General features: G+C 31.3%; 2 protein-coding genes across 2 annotated transcripts; one reads left to right on the top strand and one right to left on the bottom strand.

The window, feature by feature from the left end:
* Window positions 1-1688: 1688 nt before the first annotated feature.
* LOC112691999 (coiled-coil domain-containing protein 50) lies at window positions 1689-11590 on the bottom strand. Its single transcript, XM_025566498.1, has 8 exons — window positions 10884-11590; window positions 3788-3850; window positions 3560-3689; window positions 3066-3212; window positions 2896-3001; window positions 2344-2460; window positions 2107-2290; window positions 1689-2037 (listed from the first exon to the last, which is right to left on the bottom strand). The coding sequence occupies exons 1-8, from the start codon at window positions 10975-10977 to the stop codon at window positions 1934-1936; spliced, it is 945 nt and encodes a 314-aa protein (XP_025422283.1). The 5' UTR covers window positions 10978-11590; the 3' UTR covers window positions 1689-1933.
* Window positions 7340-8235, top strand: LOC112692000 (39S ribosomal protein L10, mitochondrial). Its single transcript, XM_025566500.1, has one exon. The coding sequence runs from the start codon at window positions 7432-7434 to the stop codon at window positions 8197-8199; it is 768 nt and encodes a 255-aa protein (XP_025422285.1). The 5' UTR covers window positions 7340-7431; the 3' UTR covers window positions 8200-8235.
* Window positions 11591-12355: the final 765 nt, after the last annotated feature.

Below are 12355 nucleotides of genomic sequence, written 5' to 3'. Positions count from 1 at the left end.
CTAAAAAGATTGTTTGTGACCCCCGAGTTTGAAAATTGCTGGTATGATGGGCACTTACCATAAATTATTGTGATACAATATAAATATATGTCTTCAATTAAGTATTTATATTAATTAGAATTTTTGAACAGTTCAAATACCTAGGTTCTATTTTGTCTGAAAAATATAATGTATCAATCAAGGCAGCAGCAAGAATCCAAGCTGGGAATAAATGTTACTATGGACTGACTAAGGTACTAAGCTCACGAGCAGTATTGCAAAGATTGAAAGAACAATTATATACGTCCGGTTGTAGTGTATGGATCGGAAATATGGCCACTCAGAAAAATGGACCAGCAAAGATTCTTGGTCTTTGAAAGAAAAGTGTTGAGGAAATATATGGCCCGGTCAAAGATGAAATAACTGGGGAGTGGAGACAAAGAAAGAACTTAGAGCTGGAAACATTATACAGCAGTTCAGATGTATTGGAGGTTATCAGAAGCAGAAGACTACGGTGGGCTGACCACGCTTGGAGGAGCCAAAATCCACTATTACATGCAGTGATTGAACGAAACCCTGTAGGTAAAAGACCTCTGGGAAGACAATATAAAGGACGTTGAACATTTAAGTGGTGCTTCCAATTGGAGAGATCTGGCATTGGATAGAGTAGGATGGAGCTTGGTTGTGAGACGAGATGGTTTTAAAGGCCCAATAAACCCAAAAAAAAAAAAAGAATTGTTGAATAAATAAGGTACTATATGTCTACAAAAAATAAGACATTAAAAAAGATCTTAACTAAAAAATAAATTGCAAAATAATTTATCAGACCTTTAACTAGAATAAGTTCATAAATCAAAATTTTTCAAAACAATATGTACTTAGTAAACAAAATAGTATATTTAATTAGTATAACAATAAAAATAATAAAACACTGTACACACAGTTTTATACATATTATGCAACTTGACCATTTGAGATTATAATAGTTTAACACAATTATTTCTTTCAACACAATACAAACAGGTAAGAATAAAATTAATAAAAATATTTATGAATTAATATGCAAAATAATAGTAAAAAATACACTCAAAATATCTATTAATGATCTTAAATAATACAGTGAAGATTTTTAGTTTATCTGTATCCCTAAAAATTAAGGATTAAACATTTAAGTGATATAGATTGAAATTTTAATTTTTTGATATTGTGATAAATGATTGCAGATAACATTTAAATATTAATATTTAAAATATATATTTTGAAACGCCTTAATATATAGTTGCAATATTTAAATAGTAAATATATAAAATTAAATATGTTCAAATAGATAATGACAGTGGCATAGTTACGGGGGAGGGGGGTATAAGGGGTTCACACCACTCCCACACATTTTTTTTCAATGATATTTACATATTATAGTAAAATTATATTTTCATTTAAAAATTGAGGAACAAAATAATTTTCATCAAATCTTCTTCTTGTGGGTTATAGCCTTCAAGACCATCCCTGCAAACAAATTTTCCGCCATCTTTCCCTATCCTCTACAGCTTCTCTCCATTGTGTAATTGGTTCTACTGCTTTAACATCCTTTTTGATACGATCCTCCCATCATAAACGCTTTCTTTCTTTCTTCTTTCTAATTTTCATCAAATACGGGACATAATAATATCATTTTAAATTTAATTTTATTATATAGGACCTAGTATTAAGATATGCAATAATTTAATGAAATTGACTCTTAAACACCCCCCCTCCCCGCAGAAAATAATTTGTATCTACGCCACTGGATAATGAACACAGTTCCATAAATTGGCGGAATACCAGGTTTTGATTAAAAATAACTTTAAAAATTATTATTATTAACTAAGGTTAGTATTGAAATATTACATTTTGAATATCAATCACTAACATTTATTTGAATACTTTGAAAAATGATGCAACACTTTCAGTAGTTTTAGACTTCTTTTTTTTTTTCTATCTGATTGCTTCGCCGTTGTCCTTGAATTGGCATATACGGAGGAACATCATCTAATGATGACGAAAGAGCTGTGGAAGTATCTACAAAAAAATTTACAGTTGATAAATAAGTTAAAATGAACATTAAATTTGATATAATTTGACACTTACAAGGTATATCTTGTAGTTCTGTTCTTCTTGAACTATAAGTTGGATCAATAGCAATTGCAATATTAGAGAGAGGTTCTTGAGTAGGAACCATAATTTCAGATGATTCATCCAATTGCTGCTGTTGTTTTTTTAATAATGCTTTTTGCTTAGCTTTTTCACGAGCTCTTCTCAATCGCGCTTTTTCCTAATACAATAATACTTTTAACAAAATTCTAACAACAAATTTATAAACCTCACTTTTTCTTGTAAAAGTTTAGCCAGTTCACAGTCTTGGGTTTCAATAGCAATCAATCTATCTCTATCTTCAACAGACAAAGGACATCCTTCTTGTTCTTGTAAGCGTTTTGCTAATTCCTAAATATATTGATTATTATTTTTTGTAGAAATATTATAAACATACAACACATAAGTTACAAATATCAGATATAAAAATCAATTATATGATCACGTTCACTCAATAGTGCAACTTAGGATATATTAGATTTTTAAGAAATTTTAATTTTTCTTTAGTAAATTTTTTTAATAAATACATAATAATTTTGCTATAATTATATGTTATGAATATCAAATAAAAACCAATTATAAGTTTTTAGAACTCAAATTACTTAAATAGTTGCACTATTGCTTACATTTACAATTCTGCAGATGGTCCAGAAGAATATGACGAGTGTAACTCTAGTCACGATTGAGAATATAAACGTGCACTAAAGGCTACACCCGTCAAATGCTCAAGACTATAGATGCTTACAAATTAAGATATATAATTGAAGACAAAAATGAATGACTTACAGCATCCTTCTCTTCTTGGATTCTACGGTTTACCTCTTCCTCATAATCAATTCCATGCAAAATATCATCAATGTCAAATTCAGTATATTCATTAGACTCGACCATACTATAGGAAAACAACCAATATTCAAATGCTGAAATCTGAATTGAAAGTGAAAAAAAAAATTTACCTCTTAGTAAACTGAGGCGAACACTGTTTTTTCAATATTCCTGGTCTACTCCCAGATGGATTTGTCTTTATTCCAAAGGAATGTGTTCCTTTTTTTTTTGATAATTGTTCTGCTAATTCCAATGCAACTTTGAGATCTTTTTCTTCCCTAAACAACAAAAATAAAAATTAATAACTATCATTATTTATGAATAACTATTGTTAATGCAGTATTATTTATCATAGATATCTAATGTATAATTTATTTATAAAATTTATAATTATTCTGCAAGTTAATATAAATTAATAAATTATAAAATAATTATACACAAATGAACAATTATTTAATTACATCCTGTATACTTGTATTAAAATTCCTACATTATAAAGTATAAGTTAGAATTAGAACAAAATATAACAATAACATAATATGAACCAATGAAAATAACATAAAAAATGTTTAAACAAAAACATACTGAATTTGATCGAAAACCCTTTAAAAATTGTGAAACTTACTGTTCTTTGATAAATGCACAATAACGTTCTTCAGCTTCACGTACTTCACGTTCCTGTTCCTCCTTGGCTGTGGGCAAGTCTTGTCGAACAATGGCATTTCGTGAACGATTCCCACTGTAATGTTCGTCGACTGAAAAACGATTGGAAAATTGTAAAATTTAGCTGGGAAAACAATATGGAACAACGTCGGCCTATTTGGACAACAATAAACAACTGTGTAATACTGACCTTCCAATTTTTGTAAATGATACGCCAAGGCGCTGTCTTCGTGGACTAGCCATTCTTTGCACACTATAAAATAATTTCAAGTAAAAACATAAGCATTCAGTGTATAACAATACTGCCATCGCCGTCTTAAACAATAAATTATATTATGTCGAGGTCTCTCCGTACGTTCCGTTCAAACGAACACAAATGAAAACGACTGCAGGGGAAAAATAGTTTGAAACAGGTACCTGTAGGGCAGCAGCAACGCGTCAGCCAACCGACTGGTCTATTGTTCAATGTGAGAACAAACTGTGAGAAAATAATGACGAAAAAAAAGGACCTATACGAGGAGGTTCATTGTAATGGAAAGTCACAATGGATTCACGCCTGGATGAATCGTAATGTGCGTGCGTAAGTACGAGTATAGTGTCAGGTTTGCCAACCGGTTAACTTGTAGAGCGTTTCTCTGAATTCATGCGGTATATTAGTTATTTTTACATATAATTATTACATAATAATTAGACGCAGGTGGAAGTCATGGGTGTGAAGGGGGAGAAACGCACAAACGGGATGATGATCGCGAGAAATTTAGAAAACGTAACAAAAGCTAAAAAAAAAAAATGATCGAAAAACAACGAGTTGGTCAACCACATAAAATGTTGGCCGGGTGCACGCTAATGGCGATAGGTCGGTACGTCAACTGCGGACAAGCCACTACCTGTTGCTCCGAGGGCAGCAGGTGGTTTTCGGCGGCAATGGGGTGCGGCGGCGTTCCCGTATCTCCTCCTCCTCTCTTCATAACGAATGCAACAGCAGCAGTAACGATGATGGCGGCGACGGTGGTGGCGACCATGGGGGAACGACGATAAATTCCACGGGTTCGAAAAATCGAGCACGAGGCGAGTGGGTCGACCGGATAGAGCAAGAAATCCGTGTTAAAAATAAACATAGTAATATAGTTGAAACGTGATGAAAAATAAAAAACCGATAACGAAAACGACTTTGCGGCAAAAACTCTCCGACGCGAGGGGGAAACATAAATTTAAAAAAAATTGAAAATAAAAGTAAAATGTTATCCTCGTACGATTTGGTTTCGACGATTCATGTTTGCACCATTTCACCCACGATGTAAGCATGTCGTGCACGCGCAAATCACCAAAGGTGATCGTCACCGCACGATTGGTAAGGCGCGGGTGTGCGTAGTAATATATTTTATTTCCACCGCGTTACCGCCAAGTGTCCACCTAACACTCCCTCCCCCACAAGCGCGGGCGAACCCACCGACTCGCCACGACCGTTAACCACCGGTTGTGGCGCCCGACCGACGAACCGAGACGACACGTCCGCTGCTGACCGATGTAGATTGGTTAGTATGTCTCCGTACCACCAACACAACCGTTTCGACGAGGGGGCACACATGGACACGAAGCTGCGACGTCATTAAGTTTTTATTTTTTCGAAACCAATAAACACAGCAATAATCATACTACTAAGACACTTGGAGGTGGTGAAGGGAAAAGGGTACGTCACACGTTCAGCAACCCCATTGTAACAAAATGTACCAAATAAAACCAATAATATAAAAATCAAATTTAAAAGAAAATTTAACACTACTTAATCTGCTCCGCCTAGTGCTAACCAAGCGACTTTGCTGGCATCCTAAATCTTATGCTTATTACACTCGATATTATGAATAGGAGAGAAAAAAACGAATCATTTATGGATATCCGAAAATAATATAGACAATATTAGGTGATATTCGTCAAGTCATAATTTTGTCGAAAACTTTTTAATTACTTACTTAAAAATATTTGAGCGCAAAATAAGTATGCCACTCATAATAAATATTGTCATTTTCTTCGAAGATTTAACTTCAACGTTATTCAAAGACTCCAGAACGATTTCAACCTCTGACGACACTATCATCATTGCAAATCACATTAATTGGGAACGATGAGGTCTGCGAACCAAGTTAAACGAGAAAACCGAAAAAAATAAATGGAATATTGTCATGAAATGATATACATATATACGTGGACGTTGAATGTCAAACATAGTGTAGGCAGGTTTCCGCATTTTCAAATAATATTTACTTGAAACGAATAAAATGAATAGTAATAATGTTCCGACAACAACACAATATTTTTGACAGGTACACGGTTAGTACCTAACCTAACTCGTTGTAAAAAGCACTTTCACGAGTCCAATTATTTGCTTCAATGAGTGTCGTGGTATATTAAATAGAAATAAAATCTCACTATTTTTCTATATACATACACAATTACTCGAATTATATGGTAATATTTTTAAAAAGAATTTCGCAATTTTTGGTTATGAAAATATTTAACAGCCACGCTAATTTTTTTTTTTGTTAGAAATTCCACTAAAATTATAGGCTTTATCTAAAGACTTACAATAAAGAATGGCAAACGTTTTGTAAATTGTACAAAATAGTTATTAAAATATTGAAATAAGATACTATACCCAAAACAATTAATTCAAAATAAATAACTCATCGAATTATCATATTTTATAAAATTAATAATTAGTTACGAAATTAAAAGAAACAAAGAATACAAATTAATAACACAATCTAATTGTATTAAATACCATTAATATTATACTGCAAATTTTATCTAGAAAATAAGGAAAAATAAAATTAGAACAGGTATGCATAATTTCATTTTTTAACGAGTCAATGATTTAAAACACTTTAATTGAATTCGGAGATGAGCAAAAAATATTCTTTTAATTATAATTCATACAAAGGTCAATTTATTACGGTATGTGGTTAATTCTAGTTAATTACTCGTCAAAAATTGTTTTACATGAATGAAAATTAAAATGGTCATAGTAGGACAATATTAATATATAATCTAGTCAATACAATTTTATTTAAACTATTCCATCATAAATGTGTACAGTTGTACTTGAATTTTACTAAAAGAAGATGGAATCTAGAGTAATGAAATAAACCCAAGCAATTAATAGTTCAAAATGTCAAATTATAATCAATCAAGGTTACAAATTAGGATAATCAATTCGAGTTTCGACACCTAGAAAAATATGATGGTAATTGCTAGAAAAACAATAAAGTTTATAAATAGAAGCTATGGATATTAACCAAAAAATCGAATTTCTCTGATATTTTGGAAGTATGTTTGCTTTATAAAGATTTTATGTATTTAGTATAAATAGTTAATATTTTTGAAATAACTGGCATAAAATATAACTATAATAATTTGAATTGCAATTCACAATAATAAAACTGTAATTCGAGTGAGAATAGTAAATGGTTTTACATTAACTGCCATGTTAGGTTAGCAAAACACGCATAATAACAATTTCGAAAAAAAGATCAAACAACTTTGCAACAAAATAAAATAAAAATATTACTATAATTTATACCACTAGATATAACGAAGTTCATTAATGGCACCCATCCATGACACGTATAATATATACTTTTAGTATTATAATATTGTGTGGCTGCACTGCTTTTGAGATAAATTGGAATCGAATATGAATTGAGGTTATCGTTTAAAGTAAATATTTAGTATCAGTTTTTAAGTATTATAAAAGTGTAACTGTTTTATAAAATAACATAAAAAATTAATAGTATTTTGTAAAAAAGTTATATTTAATTTTAGTTATATTATATAATCATGTTCAACTGTTCAACTAAAGCTATTTGCAGCAGAGGTTTCACACCAAACATCATCAGTGTTCGCTATAGACGAATAAATGTCCAGAAACCCAGAAAACCAAATCATTACCGAGCAGTTATAGAAGAAATAGCAAAACCTAAATATCCATTTGTGCAACCATATACTCTACCATGGAGTGAAAGATGTCCAAAACCATTGGTAAATACAACCAAAACAGTTGAAGAAAACCCATATGAAAAAATTTTAGCTCAAGAAGCTAAGGATTTATTTGAAAAGAGTGCAATGGTTGCGATATTTCATAAAAATCCAATTAAGGGTGAAATGGAATTTAAAACTATGAAAAATTTTAAAATGGCTGGAATGGAATATATAATCTATGGCAAAAGTACTTTAAAATTGGCCTTAGCAAAAACAAACTATGAAGCTGTATTAAAGTTATTTGAATCACACAGCTCAATAGTATTTAGTAGTACACCTCAGGTGCCAAAACTATTAAAATTGATTAAAAAAATGCCAAATTTGGTTTTATTGGCATGTATAGTGGATGGAAAACTACTGAGTAAAAATCAAACAATAGAATATGGAAGTTTAATAAATATTGATAATGCAAGAGCAAGACTAATTAGTGTAATAAGTCAAACAAACAATAGATGTTTGCACACTATAGGACAAACACAATTAACAATGGTTCGGTATTTGGAACAGTATGGACAGTCAACAGCAGAACTTAATAAAGAAAATAAGCCTACTGAAGAATCCGATTAATTTTAAGTATAGTTATGAACTTTTTTATAAAATGTATTTTATATTAATTATATGAATATTTAATTAGATTGATTTTCAAAATATTTGTAGAAAATTAAAACATGAATTGTATTATTGCAAATAAGAATTTTATTTTTAAAAAATCTAGTTTACCTTGAAATATTCATGAATTGATTAAGAAGATATTAGCTAAAACACATAAATATATCGATAACATGAATCAATTAAATTATGGAAATCATACTAATGTCGGCAAATGAAACATTTAATTTCTTTATTGTATACACATTATGGTTCCATTTTTTTTTCATTATGTTGCTGTTATGTTTGCAGTTATAAATGTATAACAATATGTAACTATTGTCAACTAATAATTATGTTCATACAGCATATTTAATAGATTGGCCAATTTAAACATCTCAATATAAAAGACTTGATAGTAACAAAAAATGAAATTTTAATTTACTGTTTGAAAGAAAAATTAGTTTTGAATAAATTGCATATATGTTAATTTAGTTAAGCAAACTTACAAAATCATTAAAATATATGTAATGCATATGAAAAAACAGGATATAAATCACAAAATACCCCAATGATAATAACCAAAAAATCATAAAATTGTTTTAATTTTAATTAAAATATATATTTTAATGAGAATACTTTTGAAATCAAAGTTATATATCATACATTGGTATAATCTGATATTGTTAAGTTGAATTATTATTTAAATTTAGAGTTCTTTATACATTATTATTTATCAATAACATTTGAGTGTGTAAAAGGACTCAAGTTAAAAGAGATTAATTTATCATGACAACAATATTACATTAATTAATTTGACAAAATTATTTTAAGACATTTACATTAAGACTTCTCCAATATTATGTTTGAGAATTTAATATTTAAATTTTCCATAGTTTCAATCACTAATAAGTTAATTTTGGTTTTTTGAAAATGAGCTTTATTAATACAAGGCATGCTTAAATGAGAATATGTGAAGACATTATATTTTTTACTAACCTATACTAAAAATTGTTTTCTCAAGTACAATGAACTGAATTTAATTTTTATTTTACAACTTATACCAAAAAGAATACTAGGAATTAATTTCTTGACTGGTTTTGAATATTTCTAATGTCTATTGTATTCTTAATTTTGCAAATTCCTATGGTAATTCTATCCTATAGTTTTCTTTGAGCAACAATAATTAATTAAAAACATAAAAACAAAAAAAAACATTATGAAGATCAATTACAAAACAGAGTTAAAAAGTAGGAATTATTGAAGTCAAAATCCAGTATTCTTAGCTTTATGGTAATGATTCAAAGAAACATACAGAAGGGTTGGGTTAATCTGAACAGGCTTGAGAATTATTGCATTGCGGTATATTATTATGTAAATACATTTAAAAAAAAATTCAATATTTTAAATGAATATGTAGATGTGTAATTTTATATACATACATAATAATTTTAATTGTACTCAATGTCATTTTAAATTATAAATAGACAAAAATAAATTTTAAAATCAAAATTCAGAGAAAATTGATTTGTTTTTAAGTCATAGGTAATCTGAACGACCCCTTTCTCCAAACTTATTTGGATTAATTTAAGCCTACTGTATTAATTTGATAGTATGCCTTCTATACAAGCTTCCATGATTAACACTTTTTAAAAATAATACTTCTAATTCTATACGAGACAAGATTTGTATGGGTAAAAATAAGTACAGTGGACTTCTCTTTACTAGATTTTTAATTTTTACAACATTTTGATCCATGGGTTATTTAGCAATACAACAGAGTAGTTTTGCTCTCCAACTGACTGGTTTGTCTTTAATTATCAATAGACTGATGATGAAAAGTAAAATACAAAATATACTTCAAATACATTGTTTCATTAAGAAAATGTATTTATTAATTTCCAAACATTTGATTCAGGTAAATCCTTTAACCAAAAATTAATTTTGATGTCATCAATATTTCATTCAAACTCAAAAATCATTTTATCAAATAGTACCGATCAAAAGACATTTTTAGAATCAATTAATAAATCATTGAGTGTTCTTTGCATTGGTGGCACCATGCCTACGAATACCACTAATTGAAAGTTTGAAAATTTATATTTTTCAAGAAATACAATTCATAGTGATAAATGTACAGAAGATAACATAATAGTTTTTAATAAAAAACCTTAAAAATAGAAAGGAAAAACAAAAACCAATTAGTCTTGGATACAAAAAAATTAATAGAATGAAAAAATGTTTCAACCAAAAAAAAAAAAAAATCAGTATTCACTACAGTAACAGGTATCCATGAAGAAAAAAACTACAAATACAATTAAACGTTAAAAGAAATAGACCATAACTATACGTATATAGGTATGGGAATAGGTGACATTGAAAAGCAACAATTAGAACATTTGTGTTATTGGACCAAAACGAAATAGTGTTCAACTACTATCAATACAGAACTCTTAGAACAACACAGAAGGAAAAACCTAAAACGGAAGTGTTATTGCAGCTCAGGCGAAAATAAAGCGCAGTGAAAGTAACCCGAAATATAGGTTGGATCACTTTCTTTCTTCGACGGATTTAGGACATGTACGCGGGGAGTGAGAGAGAGAGAGAGAGACCTCTACGTCTGAACATAAAAAACAAATAAAACAATAACAACAATACAATACCGGAGTTGACCTTCCCCGGTTTGGGCAGCGTGTCGCTGGTGGCCTTCTTCCGGCCGTCGCCCATCGACCCGATGCCACCGAACTGGCACTGCATGGCCGCGACGTCTTCACTTCGAGTTTAGCACTGAGCTCGAACAGATTTCGCGTGGTTAACGGCCAAGTATTGGGGCGACCATTTTATCGTCGACGACTGCACAACAGCAACCGGTTGACCGATGACGCAGAACACCAGCCCGTCCGCGGACTGGAACGGGCGGCAGACACACAAGGAACCGCTTGCCGACGGTCACTGGCGCTCATAGGCCGCCGCCGTCGTCGTCACAACAGACGGCAGAGCGCCTCCTACCCCCGCGATACCAATCGTGTTGGCAGCGTATGAACGAGCGACGCGGCAACAACAACAACAACAACAACAACAACAACAACAACTACAACGACGTCAAAATACGTCTCGTGCACAGACAACATTAACAGTAGTCGCAACTCGAATCACGGAAGACGGACGGACACACGTCTTGTACGCGACCGAGTGACGAAACGACCCGGCGGTGATAACGTTCGGCGCCCAATGAGAACGAGCGAAAGCCGACGGCGGTGGCCATATTTGCGCTTTTCTTTCACGAACCCGTGCTGTGCCGCTGCTTGACATACCTGTGTCCCGATCCATCTCACGAACCGGTTTTCGTTGATAAGCCCGTCGCACTATGTATTTAAATATTTGTGATCAAACGCTCTCCAACTACTGCGTCCTATCGTTGCCAGTCGGTCAACGTCGTCCGTCTTGTCGTACGTTAGCTTCTTGAAAGATTTTAACGCTAAGGCGCGACCCGGACGTTTTTTATTCAATTAAATGAACCTACGCAGATTTTATTTAAACATTTCGTTGGGCCTGTATTTAAATGCAGCCACTACAGGCACGTGTCTACAACGGCAAATTTCAATAAATTATTTTGTTATTAATTATTAAAAAAAAAAACTGTTTAAATTTTAAGAAATTGTGTTTAAGTGATAAAATAAAATTTGTTTTGTAGACTTACCTAGTTAATAAATATATATGTATGTTTTATAGTAGATAATTAAATGACATTTCAGTTACTGCAGTATATTATATTAGTCATTTAGAGCGGTAATTTCCCATAGGCCTACACGCGGAAAACATGTAAATACGCCTCTGCTTTTGAGCCGACCAACTAAAATGCCATCTCACGTACGACATACGACCGATTTAAAATGTAATTATTTTGATACTGGAATATTGATGTCATTGGGCAAATAGCCTAGACAATAAAATTTAAGTTTCAAAAAATAATTTCAACCCGTATTTTTACGAATATTTGTGCATACACATGTCTTGCCCTTTGTAAATTAGGTCTTACATGTCCGTGGCCATATAATTAGCGGAGAAACGTGGTAGACCGAGAATGGTAATTTATTTTTCAAGTTATTAAATTTTAAGCATAATTAATATACTT

Source organism: Sipha flava, unplaced genomic scaffold, assembly GCF_003268045.1.
Source record: "Sipha flava isolate LNK unplaced genomic scaffold, YSA_version1 69_pilon_pilon, whole genome shotgun sequence".
NCBI classification, from domain to species: domain Eukaryota; kingdom Metazoa; phylum Arthropoda; class Insecta; order Hemiptera; family Aphididae; genus Sipha; species Sipha flava.
This window is presented reverse-complemented; position numbering and strand designations above follow the sequence as displayed.

Coding starts and splice junctions, on each gene's coding strand:
- LOC112692000 (XM_025566500.1), top strand. CDS start 7,432: ATGTTCAACTGTTCAACTAAAGCTATTTGCAGCAGAGGTTTCACACCA.
- LOC112691999 (XM_025566498.1), bottom strand. CDS start 10,977: ATGCAGTGCCAGTTCGGTGGCATCGGGTCGATGGGCGACGGCCGGAAG. Junction 3,690..3,787: donor TCATTTACAAAAATTGGAAG/GTCAGTATTACA, acceptor ATCGTTTTTCAG/TCGACGAACATTACAGTGGG. Junction 3,002..3,065: donor TCGCCTCAGTTTACTAAGAG/GTAAATTTTTTT, acceptor GTTTTCCTATAG/TATGGTCGAGTCTAATGAAT.